This window comes from Myxocyprinus asiaticus, chromosome 17, assembly GCF_019703515.2.
Source record: "Myxocyprinus asiaticus isolate MX2 ecotype Aquarium Trade chromosome 17, UBuf_Myxa_2, whole genome shotgun sequence".
In the NCBI taxonomy this organism is placed as follows: domain Eukaryota; kingdom Metazoa; phylum Chordata; class Actinopteri; order Cypriniformes; family Catostomidae; genus Myxocyprinus; species Myxocyprinus asiaticus.
The window spans coordinates 28,291,342-28,316,052 of NC_059360.1; the positions used below are offsets into that span (position 1 = coordinate 28,291,342).

Consider the following 24,711-nt stretch of genomic DNA (forward strand, 5'->3'; position numbering starts at 1 on the left):
AAATTTTACAAAGTAATGTTTCACTGGGTAAATTCTATGTATAATTTTGAATGATACCTCCTTAACTTTGTTTGTAATTAAATATTGATTAGGTATATGCCAAACCTTTTTCCACACAATATTGTCTGTCAAACGATTCCAATATGAGTAAATATAAGGCAGAGACACATTGTTTCTTTGAAATAACGCTCTTATGGATCTGTTTTGTGAGTTAAAGGAAAAACAAATATTTCCTACATAAGAACTTACTGGGGTAGTAGAGTAGCTGGGGACTTTTGTTGAAAACAGGGCGCCCGAATAGGGTTGATTCCTCTGCCAAAACGCGTCACCAATCCCGACTGTCAATCTTCCATGTACTCGAATCTTATTGGCTGACTATGAGATAACCCGCATGTCATTGGTCATTTTTCACTGTTGCTTGCCGTTTTGATAGCATCTGATGAATTTACTGTTTATATGAAAAGACACATTTCTAATGGAGATTTAACAATATTCCCTTATTGCATTAATTTTTACGGCCTCTGATCCTGAAGTGGATGAATGCTCGCTCCAGCATCGATATTGTATCAGTTGCAAAGATAACTGGTAAGTGTACTTTAAAACTTACATAAACATGCCATTTAGATTTTGTCTCTAATACGCTCTTAGTTTTGCTTTAAAACGCCACGTTAAATGAAATTGGCAAAGAATGAATATTCATGTTTTTACATGTAGTATGTTGTTATCTTGATATCTCAGTAGTTTAAGCGTGACTTTTACAACAACAACAAAAATCGAGCAGTGTTTTGCATAATAGTCCTTTTCATCGCCGTGAACATTGTCGTAAAATCAGTAGCATTCATTACACGTTCTAGTTTAGAGACGCGCTTTTAACAAGATTACACCATAATACACAGAGTATATTTGGCCACAAGATGACGCTATAACACAGCGAGAGATCTGAGAATCAACGCACGAAGCGCTCATGCACATTCAGTTGTTAACCTGAACAAAACCAAACCAACTCTGTTAACACTACCACTGTTTAGAACCTGCATTTCCTGCATTTTGTTGTTATCTATTCAACCTTGACTAAAAAACTTTAAGTGATACTCACCCAAAACCGATTGGATCACTTCAAAAGACACTGATTAAAACACAAGTCATATGGATTACATTTATGCTGCTTTTATGTGCTTTTTGGAGTTTCAAAGTTTTGGTCACCATTCACTTGCATTGTGTGGAACAACAGAGCTGAGATATTCTTCTAAAAATCTTCATTTGTGTTCTGCAGAAGAAAGAAAGAAAGTCATACACAACTGGGATAAGGGTGAGTAAATGATCAGAGATTTTTCATTTTGGGGTGAACTATGCCTTTAACCTCTTTAACCCTCAGAAACCAAGTGTAACAGAATTACAACATAACTATCACAGCTTGCCACATAAAGGCCACAGCTAAATGACTCAATTGCTAACACTTTGGAAAGAAATAAGTGTTTGACCTGTAATATTTTTTTTCTTAATTATCAAAATGTTTAGTGACTGAAAAATGATAACATCACCCAAAAATATGCATTAGTGATCAAAAGTTTTCAATATTAGCCTACACACACAATGGAACCTGCTGAGTAAATCATGGATAACATTTTTTCATATGATTTTCAGCTGTTGTCTGTGCTGTTTTGTCAATACAAAAATCAGCTTTATGGTATTTATGATCAAATTAAATGCTGTTACATGTACTACATTACATAGAGAAGAGTATATATTTATTAATTTATTTATTTTTTGATTATACCAGCAAATATATAATCAATATCAATAGTCCTCATTAGTTTTAAATAGTCAAATTTCTTAACTGTGAAATTACCCTTACTGATTGAAACAAATATTTTTTTGTAGGCTTTTGTGTATTTAATTGTGTTGTGAATTAAAAACTTCCACTTACTGTCTAAAAAATTTTTTTTCTCCAAAACAAAATGTGTATAAAATAAACTTTTTGTCCCGTGACTTCCTAGTAAAAACTCTTTTAAGGAGCAGAAAAAATATATATAATCAATATCAATGCTAGGGTCTCTGAAGGTTAAGATGAATAATTGAAGACTGCAATGTGATGACAGTGCCACGAGTTTTGATAGTGTAACTGTAAACTCATAGATCTAAAAGGACAGAAGTGTTCATTAAACTAACCAAGGAGGACATCTTTGGAAACAAATAATTAATATTGAGATGTCATGATAATGAAACAATTTTCACATTTTTTTCCTTTTTTTTTTTATTATTTATTTATTTATTTTTGTGCAATTTTTTTTACCCATATCAAAAAGCACACTATTCTGTTTTCTTCTGTCCCGTTGACTGCCTCAATATTTCCTTTGGATCTCACTTTTGTCTGGTGTTTCATTTGTGGTAACGCCCTCTCCTGGCGGGGAAGCGGAATGATGCGTGAGGGTGGGAAATTGTGGAGAAACAGCTTGATGGGTCACAGCAGTGATCATGAAGAGGAGATGATGTTTAGAGAGAATGACGGAGACTCAGAGGACATGATGGACTTGAGTGACCTGCCTACAGCTCTGTTTGCCTGCAGCGTGCACGAGGCGGTGTTCGAGGAGGACAGACAGCGGGTGAGTGTATGCATCAGGGAACAAGAAAACAGCACATTTGAAATGTTTTGTTACTTGTTCAACTGGTATGTCAGTGAATTGTTTTTTATTTATTTATTTATTTTTTAAAAAAAAATTTTTGTGATATCATCAGGACGTCATGATCTTTGGCTAAGATGTCTCACAATGGAATTTATCGACTTACAGTGAGGATATTTATGTGTTTAAGGAATAGTTCAGAATAGTAAAATTCTTTCATTTTTTACTAATTCCAAACCTGTATGACTTTCTTCTGTGGAACACAAAGTGATACATTTTAAAGAATGTACCTGTTGCTCTTTTCCAAGCAATTGCAATGCATGCAGACTGGAGTATTCAAGCATCATAAAGTATCATAAAATTGGTCCATATGACGTTTGTACTATATTCCAAGTCTTCTGAAGTCTTATGATAGCTTTGTATGATAAACAGACCAAAACTGAAGTTGATATGAACTGAAAATCATGAGAAATCATGGAAGGAGTAGGAGTAGGACTCTGTTCATAGAATATATAGTGTTTTCACTGCCCTCCAAATGTGGCTATAATGTCTATAATGTCAGCTTGGGGCACTGAGAGATAGAAAGGCTTTTTGGTCAAAATACACACACACACACACACACACACACACACTCACTCACTCACTCACAGCTCCTCAGGCCTTGAGTGTTTGCTGGGCCTCTTTATCTTTCTCAACAAACTCCAGTTTTCCAAATCTGGCATGTTCAAAGCTAATGGAGGTCTTGTGAGCGGTACATGTTAACCTACATTCAGAAGCCAGCACTTTAAGGCCCTGAGGACAACATCTGACGTTCGAATTGCGTTGCCTGAGCATTTGTGAAGTATTTTTGCTGCTCGCTGAAGCTGTAACCTGTTACCTGAAAAGTGGCAGGGACAGAGAAGAGCTTTTACTTTCCCTGTGATAAAAAGAGATAAACAGAGATGTGATTTCTCAGCAGAGAGAGAGAGAGAGAGAGAGAGAGAGAAAAAAAACATTCACTCAGGTCATCACTGCACTCACTGAAAATAAAGTGTACCTGCTGCGTTCTGAAAACCACTTCTCTGAAAAGCTTAAACGTAAAGCATAATTCTTGTGTCTGGAACACAAACAGACATCCTGTTTTTGTGAACCCAATCAGTACTAGAAAGAAACCTATTAACTTTTTTTTTAGTTTTTTCTTTTCTTTTTCTTCTTATCAAATAATAAATTTGATTGGTAACACTACACAATAAGATTCCATTCATTAACATTAGTTAATGCATTATAAACAAACAAATACATCATTTATTAATCTTTGTTAATGTTAGTTAATAAAAATACTCTGTTCATTGTTAGTTCATGTTCATAGTACATTAACTAATGTTAACATATACAACTTTTGATTAAAAAATTTATTACTATTTGTTGAATTTAGCATTAACTAAGATTAATAAATGCTTAATAAGTATTTTTCATTGTTAGTTCTTGGTAACTAATGCATTTAATAATATAAACAAATGGAACCTTAATGTAAAGTGTTATTTTATTTTATTTTTCAGTGAGGTCCACTTATAATGTTGCAGGGCTCAACAAAAATGATTTTTTTTTTCTGATGGACCAGTAGGGCCAGTAATTCAGATTTTATTTTCCTTTCCAAAATGTTCACTGGCTCCACCACAAAAAATAATTAATTAATTAATTATGTGTGCCATAAAATGACATTAATATTTTTCATTTTCAACTTTTTTTATATATATATATATATAAAAAAATAAGAATTTAGTACTCATAAAAGTAAATTGTTTTGATTTGCAAGAATAGCTGTCAAATATACAGTTATAATGTATCTCCATAATAAGTATAAATTTAAAAACCCTTTTGTTGGAAAACGATGACATATGGTGCAGAACACCGAATGACTAATTTGTTTGATGCTTCCAAGACTATGACAAGTCTTTCTCAAAAATATTTTACAACTTTATCTGTGTTAGCTAGCTTGATAACATCATCTGGGTGAGAATTTAACTGAATTGACAACAACAATATTAAATATATCCAGTGGTGTCTCAGGCTCATTATTTTTAATGGGGCACAAACATTCACTTAGCCCAACATGATGCCATGCTCAAACATCCCTAATAATTTTATCTCAGCACAAAACACCACTAAAATATGCACATCCATGTCAAAAAGCTCAAGTGACCTTGAAAGCAAGCCAGATATAGACAAATTGTCAAAGACTCTCTGTATTATCTCACTCATTCGCATGAACAGCATAACAAAACGTATCAAAATGAACTACTCAATATTTTGCTTTTATAGTAATCTAATACAAACCAATGCATCAACAACACCTCAAAGCAATGGCATACAATTTACTGACTACGTTAACATGGACACGAGAAAGCGGGTTATTGCGAGAAAGCAGTGTTCCGGTTTACATGCACTGTTTAAGCATTGTACTCTTTATTCCCGTATACATGTGGCTCGGTCAGTAAGCAGCTTTCTCCACAGCAATGTAATTTCACTGCAACGCTTGTGTAAATGACAAACATGGTATCCGAGGAAGACTTCACTATTTTATTCTCTGTTGCTTCACTTTATTTCCAGATATTCCAGAGTTGTTGTTGTGTTTGTTTCCTTACCTTTCTATCGCGACCTGCAGCGGAATTGCGCTGCAATAGTGGGATTTTCTCTTACGTAAAACTCTGGGATTCCCTTAATGTACCAGCACATATGTGAGGGACTGTCAGTATTTTACAGTTGTGTTTATAAATGGGTATAGTTTGTAGTGTGTGTGCTTTACCCACTATAGTCCCAGAAATGTTTTGTTGACTTGTTGTTGGGCTCCATCCTATGACGTTTGTTATTCGGTCTGTTCCACGCATCCGCACTCATCAAAAACCTGTTAGAACGCCGCTTATGTGTTTCCATGGCCACATAAGCAGCTTTCTCCAGGAGAAACCTAGGTGTGTTAAACCACATTTTCTTAATCCCTTAAACGACATAAGGAAGCCGGCGTTCTCGTTTACATGAACAGAACGCCGCTTTCCTCAAAACCCTGGAATAAACAGTGCATGTAAATGTGGTCTTTGAAATGATGAGCGGTGCACTTTAACTAATCCAACCAGAAACACATTAGAATAAAATTTGCTTTTAAAAATTACCAGTGACGTTCACTATGCAGGTCTGCACTCAAGAGCGGTAAATTCCGAGGACCATGTCAGCTTGATATACAGTACAAATGATCAAAGCTTTTGATTGACTATGGGGCAAAGACAAACATGCCCCTTAAACTATCATTGAACGCTCATTGCACATGTGCATGAAATTCTCCAGATCTCCCTTGATTTACACTGAGGGAAGACGGGCTAGCCCCACACATAGATACTGAGAATGATTAAATGGCTTTAATGCAACAGACCTTAATAATTATAGAATTTCTCAAAATATTTACTGTTGTCATCTATAATGAGCATAAAACAAGTTTAAGATGCAGAAAATATATTATTTCTTAAAATAAGTTTATTATAATGCCACACGTTTTGCAGAACAGTGCCACATCATGTTTTCATTTGGAGAACATAAACACAAATTTACAAGATCAACGGATATTAGATATAGTGACAATGCAGCACTGGCCCAATAGGGCAAGTGATAGTTCCATCAACTGACCCCAAACTTTTTTATTGTGCCAAAACAATTAGTTAACTATTTAGTTTTTCTTGAGTTGACTGACAGACGATGTCTGTATCTAAATGCTGATTTGCTCTTTTACCTATTAGACGGGACTTCCTTTTCTACATCTGCCACACTGGGCATTCCAGTTTCTCCCATTCATTTGAATAAAAGTGCTCCGTCTCAAACAGAATAGTCTCTGAAACTGTTTATGTGAACTCCGGTACAGTTCACAGTTGGTATAAACAGAATTTGTCCAAAATCACAGAAGTGACCGTTATTACGCTATAATGCATTTCTTATATCTCTATCTCAGAGAGCAGCTGGCATTCTTCAAATCTCATCTAATGCATCTGTGGCAGACAAATGAAAGTTAGGGGGATAAATACTTCAACATCACAGTGAAACCGGCATCTTCTCTAAGTCGTTACCAAGTCAGTGCAATTCGGGTTTGGGTCAAGCAATGGAACCAAGTGTGAAAACGGCCTAGTTTAAATGAAAGATATTTTTGGACTGGGGAGTATGTTTTGAGACCACAAAGCTATAGCATGTTATCATAGTACAATGAACTAATAATTTTCAAAAGATCAAGGAAATTTCAGCTTATTATGGTAGGACCCCTTTACGTTCAACAGGGCAGTAATATTGCTACAGTATAATGTGCATTCATGGCCAGTCAATGAGTACAGCTGAAGCTTTGACAACATTGCTAGGCATTGCTATCAATACAAGCAAGAGCATGGCTCAAACCTCTGTTATTGTGTGTGTTGTTTTTGTCTGTGAATGTGAGCATTGTGCACAGTGTGCATTTCAGAATCAGAATCAGCTTTATTGCCAAGTATACTTACACATACAAGGAATTTGTCTTGGTGACAGGAGCTTCCATTGTACAACAATACAAAAACAATACAAAAACAGCAGCAAGACACAGATAATAATAAAAAAAGAAAAAAGAAAACTAATTATACACATATGTACAGACACACACATACACACATACAGTGGGTAGTGCAAATCTAATACAATCTGTTACGTACAGTGCAAATACAAATCTGTTATGTACAGTGCAAATGTTTTTTTTTATTTTATTTTTTTTATTTTTTTTCAGAGGAATGAAATGGCAGAAGGGGTTGGATGTGTTGGATAAATATAAAAAAGACTAAACTGTGTATTGCACATAGTTATTGCTCAGTGGGGCAGTGTTTAAATGTTATATGTGGGTGATTATCCTGGGGGTAAATAAGATAGATAAAACAGTGAGGGCTAGAGGTTACTCTCAATGGCTTCTACATTGTGACCTCTACTGCACTCTAGATTGCGTGCAACTTTTTAGATTACTAGTAAGTGCAGTGAGTGACATAAAGGCAAACTGTGCAATGAAACCTTATTTTGACTTGATTTTCACTTTGCAACATTTGTCTTGAGTCACGATTCAAAATCACACCCTTCTCATGTCAAAACACTCCACAGATGTGGTGAATGTATTGTATGCTTCCCTGGGGTCTTTTAAAAGGGCTCTCACGGTTTCTGTCTCTGAAAAACACAGAATTGCTCTTTATCTTCTCTGAGTGAGAGTTGCATATTTGGGCGGAGCTGGCTGCATCTCTGTGGCTAAACATCTGGCCTTTGTTATTTTTGCTTCAGAAACTAGAACTCAGAGAGCCTCCCACCCCCAAAATCTCATTATTGACATTATCTGTTCTATTCATGTGATGTATGTTTATGTGTGTGTGGCAATAGAGAAGCCCTCTTTCTATCCTTGCCTTTCCCTCACAAAGACACACCACATACACAGAAATACACAATTCATAATTCTTTCATTTGGTTGCGTCTGGCAGCCTGGCCTTGTTGTTTCATTACTGTTGACCTGCTTTGGTGGCACGTGCCTTGACTTGACTCGCTACCTCCTCCCCTCCCTGTTCACTGAGCTCTATCAGGGGCAAAGTCCTCCCCGTCTGCCCCAGTGCTGAGACTCTTTAAATGGGGGTCAGAACAGTGGATCTGAGCCATGTATTCTAAGATTAGTGTCTATAAATAGACCTTTTCTGAATCCACCCAAGAGATCTGGCTGTTGGGATTGATGGATTTGAGCAATAAACGTGTGATTTGTAAGGTATTGTATAGTCAGCCGGTCATTACTACAAAATAAATCCCTACGGGGGGATCAACTGTCAAGTTTTTTTTTATACTGTATATTATAATGTTTTTTACATGGCTACTTACCAAATCAATAAATAAATCGGCATGAAATATTGTTTTAAGTTTAAATAGTTATTATTTATTATGTGTGATGAAAGACTCCGCAGAGTGATAAGAGCAACATGAAACTAGCACAGTAGAAAATTGGCTGCTTGGGACAGCGGTCAGTTATACAGTTTAGCAGTCATTATACAAAAATATGTGACATTAAAATGCTTTGACCAATAAGAATAAAGTATTCCATAGAGTCATGTAATAATGATTTATGATTTAATATTTGTTTTTAGAAAATAAATGCTCTTTGATCTTTTGAAATAAGAGTTCTATTAACTAAAGTCTATATACTCTTTTAAAAAGGTTGTTAGCTACACTACAAGCTACTAACAATAATAGCAAACAGAATTTAAGCTATTTAATGAGTATTAAGAAAGTACTTTTAGATATAACAATAGGATATTATTTAATTCTGCATTCAGATGTGATTTGCAAAATTCAATAATTTCACCTGATAGTTATATATTTAATTAAGGTCACATTCCCTTATGAAAATTAACCATGGTTTTTCTACAGGAATTATAGTTTACCATGGTATTTGTAGTAAAACCATAGTATCCACAAAATTAACCATGGATACTAAAGTCATGATAACTATATTACTATAGTTAAACCTTATGGATGGTTACTATATGGATACTGCATTATTTCTGTAGTAAAACCATGGTTAATTGTATCAAAACCACCTGGTTTCTGCCCAAAAAAAAAAAAAAAAACATGTTTACTACAGTCATGGTTATTACAATATTACTATAGTAAAACTAGTTAATTTTCATAAGCGTTAAAAAAAAATAGGGTGACAACATTACATTGAACATCAGTTTATACTTAATATACTCTCATAAACTAGAAAACACCTTATTTTATGTAACTAAAATATAATTAAATATAGTGACAAACAGCAGCAATATTTTGCTTCAAAAAAACAAAAAAAAACTGACTCACTAAAATCAATCGGAGTTCCCAGCACTAATTATAAAGGAATTGTTTGTTTTAACCGGTTAATTTACATGAACTGTCTGAAATAACCAGTTGACTTAAAGGAATAGTTCACCCAAAAATGTATAATTCTCTTATCATTTCCTTACCCTTATGTTGTCTCAAACTTGTATGATTTTCTTTCTGCCACAACACAAACCAAAATATTTTCATGGGGTTATGATGTCTGTTTGTCCATACAATGCAAGTGAATGGTGACAACATTTCTAAGCTCCAAAAAGGACATAAAGGCAACATTAAGAGGGGGAGTCACATGTCGCCATGTGAGGTTTGGACGTGTGAACGGTGAGCTCTGCACACTTTGCTAGTTTTAACACTATCAATGACATAAACCGGTGAGATTCGATACACAGTTCCATAACTGTTCCAGGAGGACAATATGTCAAAGAATTCAAAATCCTCGGACTCTGGAGACATTAAAAGACACTTAAGTGCTCAAGCTGACACCCCCGATAAGGCCGCGGGCCCAGAAGCCGATTTGGTCGGAGAAATGAGGGAAATTCAGCGGGAGATGTGGAACATGCCGGCGATGCTGACGAAGGTTGTTGCTGACTTGGATGATCTTGCTTTAATACGTCGTTCGATCACTGCCATGGATACAAAATTCTCTGAGGTGGTCACAAGAGTCGGGGATGTCGAGAAACGGATCAATTATCTGGAGTCATCCGAGAGGGAATTATCTGCTAATCTGTTAGCGACCAAGGTGGATTTGGAGTGTGTCTGGGAGAAGTTGGAGGACATGGAGAACCATAGCCGGCAGAATAGCATCCGAATCGTCAGAATTCCTGAGGCCGAAGAGGGTCAGGATATGGTGAAATTCCTGGACGGGCTCTTTCCGAATCTGCTTGACATAACAGGCCATAATCTGGAAATCGAGCGAGCTCACAGGGTTCCGGCTCGGCGATCCTCTGAGGGAGACAGGCCCCGATCAATTCTGGCCAAATTTCTGAGATCATCCGATAAAAATCTTGTGTTACATGAAGCAAGGAGTAAAGGAAGGCTTTTTTTGGAAGAACCATAGCATTTTCTTGTTCCCAGACTTTGCGAATTTGACAAGAGAGAAACGTGATCGATTCAAGGAGTACAAGAAACTCTTACATCAACAGAAGATAGCTTTTGCACTGATGTTCCCAGCAAAATTGAGAATAGATGCTAAGGATGGCCATAAAACATTCACATGCCCACAGAAATTGATGTCTTTCATAAAGTCAATGGAGTGAGTAAGTTATTTTGTGGTACTCACTTTGCAGCCGAGTGGACCGACTCACTGAACATTCACTTGACTGTTCGAGGAAACTGAGTGCCTTTTTCTTTTTTTTTTTTGTGCTGGTTCCGCCTAGCGGCTGGAGTTTGTTTTGTGGAGTAACACACCTTCGGGACAGTTAAGTGGATGAATCTACACGTTCTTTGTGTTTATTCTGCCTATTGGTGGGAGTTTGTTTTATAGATTATCTTTTGTGTAATTCTGTCTCACAAAATTTGTATAGAAATACCGGACTTGAGCAATCCGATGGCAAAGTTGTCACGGGGGCTCTCATAGGCGTACATGGACTGTTTGAGTTTAGAGGGATGGACGCCAGTTGGCGCTGTCGTGCGCGGGGTTAATGCACACGGTTTTTTTTTCTGTTTGTTTGGTTCTGGGGGAAGTTCGGGGTTTGATTGTTGCACTGTTGTTGGAATGTGGTCTTTATAATTTTGTTTTTGACACACAATCTATTTTTTTTCATATGTCAAATGTTAATATGAGTGGATTGTCTCTCTCCACGCGGAAAGTGAATGGGTTGGGGCACCCCATAAAAAGAAGCGTAAGAAATATGATATAGTGTTTCTTCAAGAAACGCATCTTTCCCCGCAGGAAGCTGAAAAATTTGGGAAGATATGGGGTGGTCATGTTTTCTTTAGTGCAGGCTTAAGTAAGAGCAAGGGAGTCATTACACTGATAAGTAAGCATCTACAATTCAAATGTATCAAACAGATTAAAGATAAATTAGGAAGAGTCATTATTGTTTAGCAGAAATTCAGGGGCAAAGTCTTATTTTGGCTAATATTTACGCACCTAACGTTAATGATCAGGGCTTTTTTATAGATCTTGAAGGGATGTTGCAAGCTGCTGGCAACCCTCATGATATAATATTGGGAGGAGACTTTAATCTTTTGATGGACTCAGTCCTTGATCATAGTGAAGCAAAAGTGTGCAAGCCCCCTAGAGCAACATTGACGCTTCACAAGATGTGTAAAAATCTTGGTCTTATATATATTTGGAGACTTTTGAACCCATCTGGTAGGGATTATACAGTCAAATGCTGACCATTAAAATAAAGAATAAATAAAAATAAATAAAATAAACAGCTAAATAAACATCAGTATTACTGTTTAGGTTCAGTCAAATGCTGACCATTAAAATAAAGAATAAACAAAAATAAAACAAATAGCTAAATAAACATCAGTATTACTGTTTAGTATCAGTCAAATGCTGACCATTAAAATAAAGAATAAATAAAAATAAAACAAATAGCTAAATAAACATCAGTATTACTATTTAGTATCAGTCAAATGCTGACCATTAAAATAAAGAATAAATAATATAAAATAAATAGCTAAATAGACATCAGTATTACTGTTTAGTATCAGTCAAATGCTGACTATATTAATACTGCAGAGTCAAGAGATAAACAGCGGCAGCGATGTTACACCGTATTCTGCTATGCAAGTTCAGGGGAAACTTTCAACTGTGGAAAACCAGACTTTTAAATATTACATTTTATAAATGCAGCGACTGGAATTGTTCAGTTGAAGGGGGTACCAAACTGTGAATCCTGAACAAAACAGTTTGGTGAATACATGTTTACTCATTAGCTTCCACTCAGCTGACAACAATGAATGTAGCTACGTGGTTAGCTAGTTAGCTATAAGCTCGTTGTCATGGAGAGTAAAAGATGGACATTGTTTATTTTACTTTCCAGCATTGTGTCTCACCAACTAGGTAATAACATAGCATGAAATCAACACTCAACAGACACAATCCACCACTGCACCGTTGTCTGCTGAGCTGCAAAAAGATGCTCTGATATTTACCTTTCAATCTGCTACTTTACTGACTGCACTGACAAACTATAGCTGGCTAACAGCAAACAGACATGAGTGACATGGTTGTCAGGGACAAGGTTAACATTATATTAGTTATATTGAAAAAGGAAAATGATGGGGTCATTGTTTATTAAGTTTCCAGTATGAATTTCACAAACTAGTTAACAACTTACCGTGATGACACCGCTGAACTCCGCCCTGTCTGCAGAGCCACCGTCAGATCAGAGACAGCTCTGTAAACAATGGAGATGGAGCGCGCTCTGCTGGACAAACTACGCTATGACACCAATTCTAAAGCATTGTTTTCTGCATTATATGTTCTGAAAAAAAGTTTTCATATCGGTAAAATATACGTCGATACCGATATATCGGTGAAAGGCTAATATTGGCCGATATTTCGGTCAGGCACTAACAGAATCATTAAAGAATGGAAAGCTTCCGCCAACCATGACGCAAGCCCGGATCAGTCTGATTCTTAAAAAGGACAAAGATCAAAGTGAGTGTAAGAGTTACCGTCCAATTTCCCTGATCCAGCTAGACTGTTATGACATCTCTTATGCATAAAGATCAGGTGGGGTTTATTCGGGGCCGTAGCTCCTCTGATAACATTAAGTGTTTCATTAATATCATGTGGTCAGTTTTAAGATTTTGGAAATATATGGGTTTGGGAATACTTTTATTGGATGGATTAAGTTACTTTATAGACATCCGGTAGCGGTGGTACAAACAAATGGATTAATTTCAGATTATTTTGCTCTGGATAGGGGCACTCAGCAGGGTTGCCCTCTTTCCCCATTATTGTTCTATCTTGCTCTGGAACCATTAGCAGCCGCGATAAGAAAGGAGAATGATTTCCAGGGGTGGTGGCAGGAGGTGTGGCGCATAAGCTTTTGCTTTATGCAGATTATATTTTATTATTCGTCTCCGATCCTACTAGATCTATGCCTTGCATCCACAGAATTATTAATTCCTTTTCTGTTTGCTGTTCACTTGTTCTCTGCACTCATGAGTCTTCAACAGAGGACTCCTTGTCTCTGCCCACGTGTCAGGAGATTGATTGCCTTCCAGTCTGCTGGGCGTTGTTCTCTGCACATCACTACGCTTCAGCGGAGGATTCCTACGAATCTGCTCCTGACTTCCACAACATGCACACTTGCCTACGAACACACTCTTCACGGATTTTCCCATTGCGCAGCCACGGCGCGCACGCATCCTCAAACCCCTCCACGCAACTGCAGCCGGTGCCGGGATCCTCAGTCTTCACCAGCACAGTGAAGGTTACTATTTATTGTTAATAAAACATTTGAACTGTTCCTCTGCTCTTGGGTCTCTTTGTCTCGCTCTCTGACAAAGAACATTAAAAACATACTTTAAAAAATTATTAACACATTTATGATATGACCCATTTAAAACTCTATGATGAAAATGATTTGATGTCAGATACAGGACTGAAACCACTGCCAATTTTCCCAGCATGACTTTAAATGATACATCAGCATATTAGGTATTATATAATAAGGTGTTCATAAATAGATATACTGCATTGCTTATTTTAGTGCTGTGTTGAGCAGTCCGTGCTGCTGCTGACCCATTGATGAGACGGATTTAAGAAGAGGACAAGAATACTGTTTTTATTCAGGACAGAATGTGGCTCACATAGGTGACATTTATGGTGTTGTGTGTAAACAGGTTTTAGAAGGAAAGATGTTGAAACTGCAATACTGTAGATCTGACTCATTGATCAGTAGAAACATACAGTATAGCACTTTTTTACAATACAAATCATTTCAAAGCAGCTTTATAGAAGATCATGCCTTAAAGTCTTAAAGCCCCCAGTGAGCAAGCTAAAGGTGATCGTGGCAAGGAAAAAAAAAACTCCTTTCAATGTTAGTTAGTGGAGAAAAAGAAACCTTGAGTGGAACCTGACCTCTGGTTTACGATGTATGTACATAATCCAATAATATTTAGCAGTTTGAGCAAAAATGATGTTGCCCTTTTCCCCGGGTTTCACTTTGCATGTAAACTTTACGAGCGTTCTTACTGGCTTATCCAATGTGCACAAGTGTTGTCCTCATACCTTTTTACATTTCGAAAGCAGAGAATAATAAGTCTCATGTAATCGTGGGTTTCTTACATTGTCTTTTTTTTTTTTTTTTAAAGCTGGTTTTTCATTGTTATGAGGGTCTTGCTGTGCATGTAATCATGTTGGGAGAGGTTGGCTGTTAAGTGCTACAATGTTACTGCTCTTCCTGCCTCACAAATCCACAGATTTGCATTGTGATGTCGGAAATAAAATGACATGTTTGATGTACTGTAGCACCGGGACATGAAACCGTTGTTTGGAAAATTCAGCAAGCTGTAACGCTACAATCTATTTGCCATTTGGCATCGGTCTTAGCTCTCAACTCGCCTATGTAGACTAGTTGCTCCGTTTTCCTGTGAGCATTCAGCGCCACCTCTCCGGGGAGGAGACTGTTTCGCAGCTCTCAATGTTGTATTGCTTGGTTTTAATCACACTACCAGTTATGTATTTATGTATCGTACGATACATGTGGGCTGTGTCAATACAGTCTGAACAGTCAAAATGCTTGTCTTTGTGAGATATTAGAAAGTGAGTTGGTCCATCCAGATGCAGTAAGTACCAAACCTTAACACAATATTACACGAGCAAGAGTACTTTTATGGTTGTATAAAACAAATATACCAAAAGACAAAACAGCACTCTTGCTTGTGCATACGTATCCACAGAATATTTAATGACCCTACATCCGCCTCTGCTCACCTCCATGTTGTTCCTAACCCATATGACTTTCAATCTTCAATGGAACACAATCGAAAATGTTAGGCAGTATGTTATGTTAGTCTCGTCTCCTTTTGTGTTCCACGGAGGTTATAAAGTCATACGGGTTTGGAAAAACATGAGCGTGTGAACAAATTATCAAGTTTTCATTTTTGGATGAATGTTCCCTTTAACTATGTGAATTACTGCTTTCTTCTTTTTCTCTCTTTCACTCCTGCAACCCATATCTGCTGCACCACCTTCTGCTCCTCCTAGTGCCTGCACTCTTCTGCACCTGAACTCTCTCTCTCTCTCTCTCTCTCTCTCTCTCTCTATCTCACTCTCTCTCTCTCTCTGAATCTTTCTGAGTCTCACTCTCTCTGAATCTTTCTGAGTCTCTCTCTCATTCTCCTCTCTGTGATATAAATAGCTTGCCCTAATTTGTGATGGCTGCAGTGGTGCCAAGGGCTGGTACAGCAGCACATGAGTGAGTTAGACTGGCAGTCTTTACACATACACATTTGTAAGTCATGATGGTGCAGTGTCTCCAGCAGGGTCAGAAATTAAGTGGAGCATGGGGCAAATATGCCCCAAAAAATTATAGTTAGAATAGATAGAATAATTGATACTGATATCTAGAGAGCAGGGAGGCATATGGCCAATACAATGCTGATATATATTATTATACAACCGTTAGTTCCAATCCTCAAATCTGATTGGACGAGAGGCATTTCAAGAGTGCTGATGGCTCACACCATAAGCACTGGGATACTTAACTGTTTGTATCACTCCGCTTGTGTTTGTGTTGATCCAAACTAATGTGTAAGAGCAGTGCAGATGTGTGAATTTTCATTCATCCCTGCAATAATAAGGATTTGATCCAGCAGGTGACAATAAAAGACTGTCTTGTATGTGCTATGAGTGAGTTGAGCTGACCTTGACAAACTGTGTGTTGTCGGTCAGTGCACAAATTTATTTTGAAGTCATCCAGATCGTCTCTCACTCCATGATCGCTTGGATTACTACTGAACTATAGCTGAGAAATAGTTAAACAGATTCAAACAGCATTATTTCCAATCACAGCTGTGAGTCGCAACAGACAGAGTAATCAAACATGCTCAGGGTGCCTACCTGATACAAGTTTCCGAGTTAGAAGACATAAAGGAATAGAATTAAACTAACAGCTGCAGCATTACTGTTCATCACTGCAACAGACGCTGGTAATCAGTCTCTCTCTCTCTCTCTCTCTCCGTCCTTCTCTCTCATACACACACACGTCCTTGTTTCTCCAATAACTTGTTAGAAACAGCCCAAGCTGTCGTTACTAGTTCTAAAGTGTGGTTTTCGAATTAGTAACGGAGGCTTGGGCGCATCTTTCGAACTAGCAATGGCAGATCCTGTGGTGTAATAAAGTAGTTCCACTCCACACAAGCATTTTTTTTTTTTTAGACATTCTTTCGTTTTTCCCTGCTTATTTATTTACTTGTTTGTTGAACTGTTGTATAAAAGCAATATCACACTCGCAATCATGCTGTATTGTCCATCTGTCAGCATGGCTGTGATTACATGTGGCCTCGTGCTTAAGGCCGAATCACAGGCGTGCTGATAGATGGTCATTTACAGTCTCTCAAACGACTTCATGACCACAGATGTGAGAGTGACAGGTCTGTAGTCATTTAGTCAATTTTGGGTTTTTTTTGGGGACCGGAATGATGGTGGAGCAGGGAAACAGCAGGGAACTTCACACTGCTCCAGTGATCTATTGAAGATCTGTGTGAAGATGGGGGCCAGTTGGTCAGAGCAGACATTCTGTCAGGCAGGTGAAACACCGTCTGGGCCTGCAGCTTTCCTAGTCTTTTGTTTCCGAAAGACCCGGCACACATCCTTCTCACAGATCATAATGAATGATACAAGATGGCGCTGTGGATGGCCGCCACGGTGTGTAGCTCTTCAGTTCTTTTGTTGTTTTTGTTTGTTTGTCCTGTGTTTAGTAATATTTTTCCAGTCAGTTTTACCAGGGACGAACTGCTGAACATTCGGCAGCATATACCAGACAACCTTTTCCCGGTTTTTGAATATTCAGATGTTTTGCTGGACAATTTAGTCGGAGGCGCAGCTGTGTTGTTTAAACGCGCTATGAGCAGGCGAGGGAGACGAGCAGGCACGCTGGTCAGGCTCGGTCGGCGCAGCTTTCGAACAGTGCTGCCGAGTATTCATCTAGTGAATCTCCGCTCTCTTCCTAACAAAATGGACGAACTACATCTCACCCACACAAACAAGGACTTTTTAAACTCTGCTGCCTTGTGCTTCACAGAAACCTGGCTGAGTGAAGCCATTCCGGACAGCGCGTTACATCTGAGTTAATGGGGAAAACGAGAGGCGGTGGAACATGCTTTTACATCAATGAAAGTTGGTGTACAGATGTAACAGCATTAAAGAGGATGTGCTGTCCTAATTTGGAAGCACTCTTTATTAACTGTAAGCCATTCTACTCGCCGCGGGAGTTTTCCTCGTTTATTCTGGTGAGTGTGTATATCGCGCCAAATGCGTGTGTGAACACAGCGCTGCAACAGCTGACTGATCAAATCACAGACACAGAACAACAATACCCGGATTCAGTTATTATTATTCTTGGGGATTTTAACAAAGCAAATCTCACACGTGAACTGCCCAAATACAAACAGCACATTACATGCCCCACCAGAGACTGGAACATACTGGATTTTGCTACACATCAATAAAGGATGCATATCGCTCTGTCCCTAGAGCAGCTTTGGGACTCTCTGATCACTGTATGGTTCATTATCTTCCAACCTACAGGCAGAAATTAAAATCAACCAAGCCAGTAATAAGGACTGTAAAAAGATGGACCAATGAAGCACAGCGGGAACTACAAGCCTGCTTCGATTGCATGGATTGGAGTGTTTTTGAGGCTGCAGACACCAATCTGGACGAGCTCATAGATACTGTTACATCATATATCAGTTTCTGTGAGGATATGTGCATTCCTACTAGGACTTATTTAAAGTTCAACAATGACAAACCGTGGTTTACAGCAGAGCTCGGGTAGCTTCGTCAGGCCAAAGAGGATGCTTACAGGGGTGGGGATACAGTCTTGTACAATCAGGCCAGGAACACACTGAACAAGGAAATCAGAGTGGCTAAAAGAAGATACTCTGAGAAGCTTAAAAACAAGTTTTCAGCTAATGACCCTGCATCAGTTTGGAGTAGCATGAAACAACTCACAAATTACAGGACTCCTACCCCAAACCCTGTCGTGGACCAACAACTGGCTGACGACCTGAATGTGTTCTACTGCAGATTTGAAAGGCCAATCTCACACCAACACCTCCTGCAAGCCCCCTCCTCCCTTCAATTTGCTTATCGAGCAAACAGGTCTGTGGATGATGCAGTCAACATGGGATTGCATCATATCCTGCAACATCTGGACAGACCAGGGACATATGCAAGGATCCTTTTTGTGGACTTCAGTTTGGCTTTCAACACCATCATCCCAGCAATACTCCAGAATAAATTACACCAACTCTCTGTTCCCATGTCTATCTGTCAGTGGATTATCAGCTTTCTGACGGACAGGCAGCAGCTTGTGAGACAGGGAAAACTCACTTCCAGCACCTGTACAATCAGCACTGGTGCCCCCCAGGGATGTGTGCTCTCCCCACTACTCTTCTCCCTCTACACCAATGACTGCATCGTCAAGGACCCCTCTGTCAAGCTCCTGAAGTTTGCAGACGACACCACTGTCATCGGCCTCATCCGAGATGATGATGAGTCTGCATACAGAAGGAAGGTTGAACAGCTGGCTGTCTGGTGCAGTCAAAACAACCTTGAGCTGAACACGCTCAAAACGGTGGAGATGATTATGGACTTCAGGAGGAACACCCCAACAATGACCCCCCTCACCATTCTAAATAGCAGTGTGGCAGCAGTGGAGTCATTCAGGTTCCTGGGTACTACCATTTCACAGGACCTGAAGTGGGAGACACACATTGACTCCATTGTGAAAAAGGCCCAGCAGAGGTTGTTCTTCCTTCGCCAGCTGAGGAAGTTCAACCTGCCACAGGCGCTGCTGTTACAGTTCTACTCCGCAGACATTGAGTTTGTCCTCTGCACTTCAATAACTGTCTGGTTTGGTTCAGCTACGAAATCGGACATCAGAAGACTACAAAGGACAGTTCAGACTGCTTAGAGGATTATTGGTTGCCCCCTGCCCCCCTACAAGAACTATACACTTCCAGAGTGAGGAAAAAGGCTGGAAAAATCACTCTGGACCCCACTCACCCTGCCATTACCTTTTTGAACTGTTGCCTTCTGGCTGAGCTCTGAAAACCAGAACCGTAGTAACTGCAGTAAAACACATTCTGTTCATCGGCCATTATTTGACTCTCTACAGAGCGAGGGGGAGGTGTCATATACTTGGTAATGCTTTTTAGGCCTATCCACACAGATGCAGGATTGTTGGCTGAATACTGGCTTTTCATCTATTCAGAGTAGCTTCTTTTAGCCACTCTGATTTCCTTAGTAAGTGTGTTCCTGGCCCGGTTGTACAATATTTTATCCCCACTTCTGTAAGCATCCTCTTTGACATGTCGAAGCTGCCTGAGTTTTCCTGTAAACCATGGTTTATCATTATTGAATGATAAAAATGTCCTACTAGGAATGCACATATCCTCACAGTAACTGGTATGATATCACAGTATCTGTGAGCTCGTCCAGGTCCAGCTGTTACAGCGCTGCATTCACGCATGCTTGTGGCAGGATATATACACTCACCAGAATAAACGAGGAAAACTCCCACGGTGAGTAGAAAGGCTTACAGTTGATGAAGAGCGCTTCTAAATTAGGACAGCACATCTTCAACGCTGTTACATCTGTACACCAACTTTCATTCCCTGATGATTCTGCAACACGATCTGCTCAGAACAGCTGGAAGCCCGGCAGATGAAAAACGCTGTTCGCTACCCTTGCGTGCATCTTTTGGATCACTTGTAGAGCGCTGCTGCGCCTCCAAATAAGATGTCTAATAAAACGTCTTAATAATAAAACACCGGCAAGAAATTATCAGGGATGCTCTGCCGAATATTCAGCAGTTCATCCTTGGTGAAACTGATTGGGAAAGAGTGACAAAAAATATGATAAACAAACAAAAGTAACAAAAATGCTAGAGAGCTGCCATCTGCAGTGCCATCTTTTCATAGACACCCATATTTTTAATTTAATGGATGTTATAACAGCAATCATACGATTTTAAGGTTTCCCACCTCGGAAATCTCAATTTAACTACTGCACTCAAGAAAAAATATTTTATTAAATTGCATCTACAACTGTAAATGTTCACACTCCATACAAAACCTTCCAGATGAATAAATGGTTAATTATTGTTATTTACACAGATGCCAGTAGGCTACTCATATTAATAATTATTTTAGCAACTCAATATTAGCTATAGCAAGCAAATATGCACAATTTATTTTATCAGCATAACAGCAAATTAAATAATAGGTAGTAAGCACTCTTTACTAATGCATCAAAATAAAAATAAAAACTGAACTGTTTGGACCTGTATGCGCCGTTATAAGTGGTCCCACACCTATATATCATGCAGTTTAATTAAAGTTTTTGTAGTTAAGATAAAATCCAGTGGAGAGAGTGTTCTTCACAAGCTCAAGGAACGATGATGAATATATTTTCAGTCACCTCCATGCTAGATCATTTCAAGTTTGATTCGATGCTTATTGATTTAAATGTTAATGGATGCATTTAAAAAGGAATGTCACTTGTTTCAATGCTACCATAATCTAATAAATAAGTATTTATGTAAGAATTGCACTACGTTATTTTATATTTGTTTTAAAATGTTAAATTCTTTCAGAAATAAAGACATTTTCCTTGCACATAGTGATTCAAATGATTTACATTTTAAGATGAATTTGGCTATGGCTACTGATCTAGAGTCAGCTTTCCCTTCCTGCTAGTAATTAAAGTTTTTAAATGAGGTGGGGAAACTGATCCTAGACAGTTTACTGGTGCAGCTACAAGCAGAGTTATCTCAGAGTGGCAATATGGATTTCCGATCAATACCTAATAAGCATTAATATGAACATCATACATGTGGCCATGTGAAGGCTATCCTTGCCCAGCCTTACACGCTCTCCACCTATGAATAGAAGATAAGATGTAGGCCTACTCCAAATTTCTGGATTTAAATTATATAAAACACTTATTTTACACAATATTTACCTAAAGTCATTAAAAAAATTTGAAAACAGATCATGTGCACCATCCATTGACAATCTCAGTCATTTGATCTCAAAATAACCAAATATTGGCAGATAAATCGGTTTAGAAATATCAGTAGTTTTGGGGGTGTTTGAAGGATGGATTGTGATAACAAAACACTACAGCATAATGTGGTTCAAATGAGGCTTATCGTGCCTCATCACTGCTGTACTAAACACAGCCATAAACCAGGTATGGAGCGACATAACTGGGCCACCACAAAATTCATGACCGTCTGGACCCATACCCCTGCCCACTCTCACAAACTCTTATCTCACTCCCTACAAAATTACATCACACACTTTATTCGCACCCGTTTGACTTTAACAAACCTTTTCTGGACACTTTCTCCTGTAAAACCCCAAATTGGTATTTTTGTTAAATTTCCAAGGCATGCCCAGCCACAACTCACTATATGAGTCATTATTATAAATACTAATAGTTATCTAAAATAAAAACTAAAAAATGACTTAATTTAAGCATAATATTTACTCTTCTTACTAATTTTAATAAAGTTAACATTACACTGTATACCCTAAATTTGTCATTAATAAAAACATCCAAGTGGTCCCAATTAAACATCATTTTAACTCATATATACATTCCTTAAACTTTGGCTTTAAATGCAACTATCTCAAAAATATCAAGAATGAAATTGCAGTTATGCAGAATACCCATAAGCCCTTGCTAAATGATGTATGCTTGGACAAGACAAAGTAACTTGGGGAAATATAATAACTGTACTTAAGAATTAACTTAAGAATAAGAATGAATAAATAATAAATAAAAACAATTATACTTTAATCAAAGATATTAAGTTACAGACTTAAGTCTACTTGTAACTAGTTAAATTTACTTAAATATTTAAGATAACTTTACTTGAGCCAAATAAATATGTTTACTTAGATAAAGCATGCAAACCAATTGCCTTAAATCAAAGTAAAGTCAACTAATTAGATTTCACTAATGCCCTTTAAGTCCCCAGTACAAATTATGGTATTTATAATGCTTAATTTCACCAGATTACAATTTTCATAGGCTTGTTAAAAAGAATAAAGACAATTTATAATGTTTCACACTGCTGTGGGCCTAAAAATCACTATTTAAATAATTAAAAAATCATTTTAATTTATTGCACTAGTATAATTACATTGTGTCTCCGGAGATGCAGGTCAAACATCTTTGACATAAGTGCTAAATCCTAAGATTTCTATTTCTTTCTTTTGTAATAAAAGTTTAGTATTACATTCTTTGTACATTAAATTCTTACATGTATTAACTTGTGGTAAATGTGTCATTTTAACACTGATAGTGGAGGTTTTTTGTGTGTCCTTTGACTTATGACATGATAGGCTACTCTGACCTTTAATTGTAGGTCTATGTTATGAAATGACATCACACACTGGAGGTGACATCAGCCATTCAGCAAAATTATGTTAGAGTTATTTAAAGTGTCTAACTCTTCTGGTGTATTTATGTTTAACTTTATTATGTTAGTCATATGTGGTCAGGCATAAAATGGCCACTCTGTTATGGGAATATATTGGGGAAATCAATGTAATTTTTAAATGTCAATATATTTATGTTAACAGAATTTAATATAATCATTGTTTACAAATATGTTTGCTAATTTTACACACTGAATGTCCATTATGTTGGGGGGGGGGGTACTATTTACAGTTGAAGTCAGAAGTTTACATACACTTAGGTTGAAGTCATTAAAACACATTTTTTTTAACCACTCCACAGATTTCATATTAGCAAACTATCGTTTTTGCAAGTCGTTTAGGACATCTACTTTGTGCATGACACAAATAATTTTTCCAACAATTTTTTACAGACAGATTGTTTCACTTTTAATTGACTATATCACAATTCAAGTGGGTCAGAAGTTTACATACACTAAGTTAACTGTGCCTTTAAGCAGCTTGGAAAATTCCAGAAAATGATGTCAAGCCTTTAGACAATTAGCTTCTGATTTTTGGTGCAAAAAGTGTAAATCAATCCCTGAACAACAGCAAAGGACCTTGTGAAGACGCTGGAGGTAAAAGGTAGACAAGTATCTATATCTACAGTAAAACGAGTCCTATATCGACATAACCTGAAAGGCTGCTCAACAAGGAAGAAGCCAATGCTCCAAAACTGCCATAAAAAGCCAGACTACAGTTTGCAAATGCACATGGGGACAAAGATCTTATTTTTGGAGAAATGTCCTCTGGTTTGATGAAACAAAAATTGAACTGTTTGACCATAATGACCATCATTTTGTTTGGAGGAAAAAGGGTGAGGCTTGCAAGCAGAAGAACACCATCCCAACCATGAAGCATGGGGGTGGCAGCATCATGTTGTGGGGGTGCTTTGCTGCAGGAGGGACTGGTGCACTTCACAATATAGATGGCATCATGAGGAAGGAAATTTATGTGGATATATTGAAGCAACATCTCAAGACATCAGTCTGGAAGTTAAAGCTTGGTCGCAAATGGGTCTTCCAAATGGACAATGACCCCAAGCATACCTCCAAAATTATGGCAAAATGGCTTAAAGACAACAAAGTCAAGGTATTAGAGTTGTCATCACAAAGCCCTGACCCCAATCCGTTAGAAAATTTGTTGGCAGAACTGAAAAAGCGTGTGCAAGCAAGGAGGCCTATAAACCTGACACAGTTACACCAGTTCTGTCTGGAGGAATGGGCCAAAATTCCAGCAACTAATTGTGAGAAGCTTGTGGAAGGCTACCCAAAATGTTTGACCCAAATTGAACAATTAAAAGGTAATGCTACCAAATAATAACAAAGTGTATGTAAACATCTGACCCACTGGGAATGTGATGAAAGAAATAAAAGCTGAAATAAATCATTCTCTCTACTATTATTCTGACATTTCACATTCTTAAAGTAGTGATCCTAACTGATCTAAGACAGGGAATGTTTTCTACAATTAAATGTCAGGAACTGTGAAGAAGTTTAATGTTTAAATGAAAAGTTTAAATGTATTTGGTTAAGGTGTATGTCAACAT

At 37.8% G+C, this 24,711-nt stretch overlaps 1 protein-coding gene across 1 annotated transcript in view; it reads left to right on the top strand.

Moving 5' to 3' along the window:
- Positions 1-459: 459 nt before the first annotated feature.
- LOC127455112 (calcipressin-3-like) overlaps positions 460-24,711 on the top strand; it is a 65,971-nt gene continuing 41,719 nt past the window's right edge. The window contains exons 1-3 of the mRNA XM_051722712.1: positions 460-585; positions 1,274-1,309; positions 2,414-2,603. Of these exons, the coding sequence (XP_051578672.1) occupies positions 2,418-2,603 (186 nt within the window). The 5' untranslated portion in view covers positions 460-585; positions 1,274-1,309; positions 2,414-2,417. The remainder of the gene's footprint in view (positions 586-1,273; positions 1,310-2,413; positions 2,604-24,711) is intronic.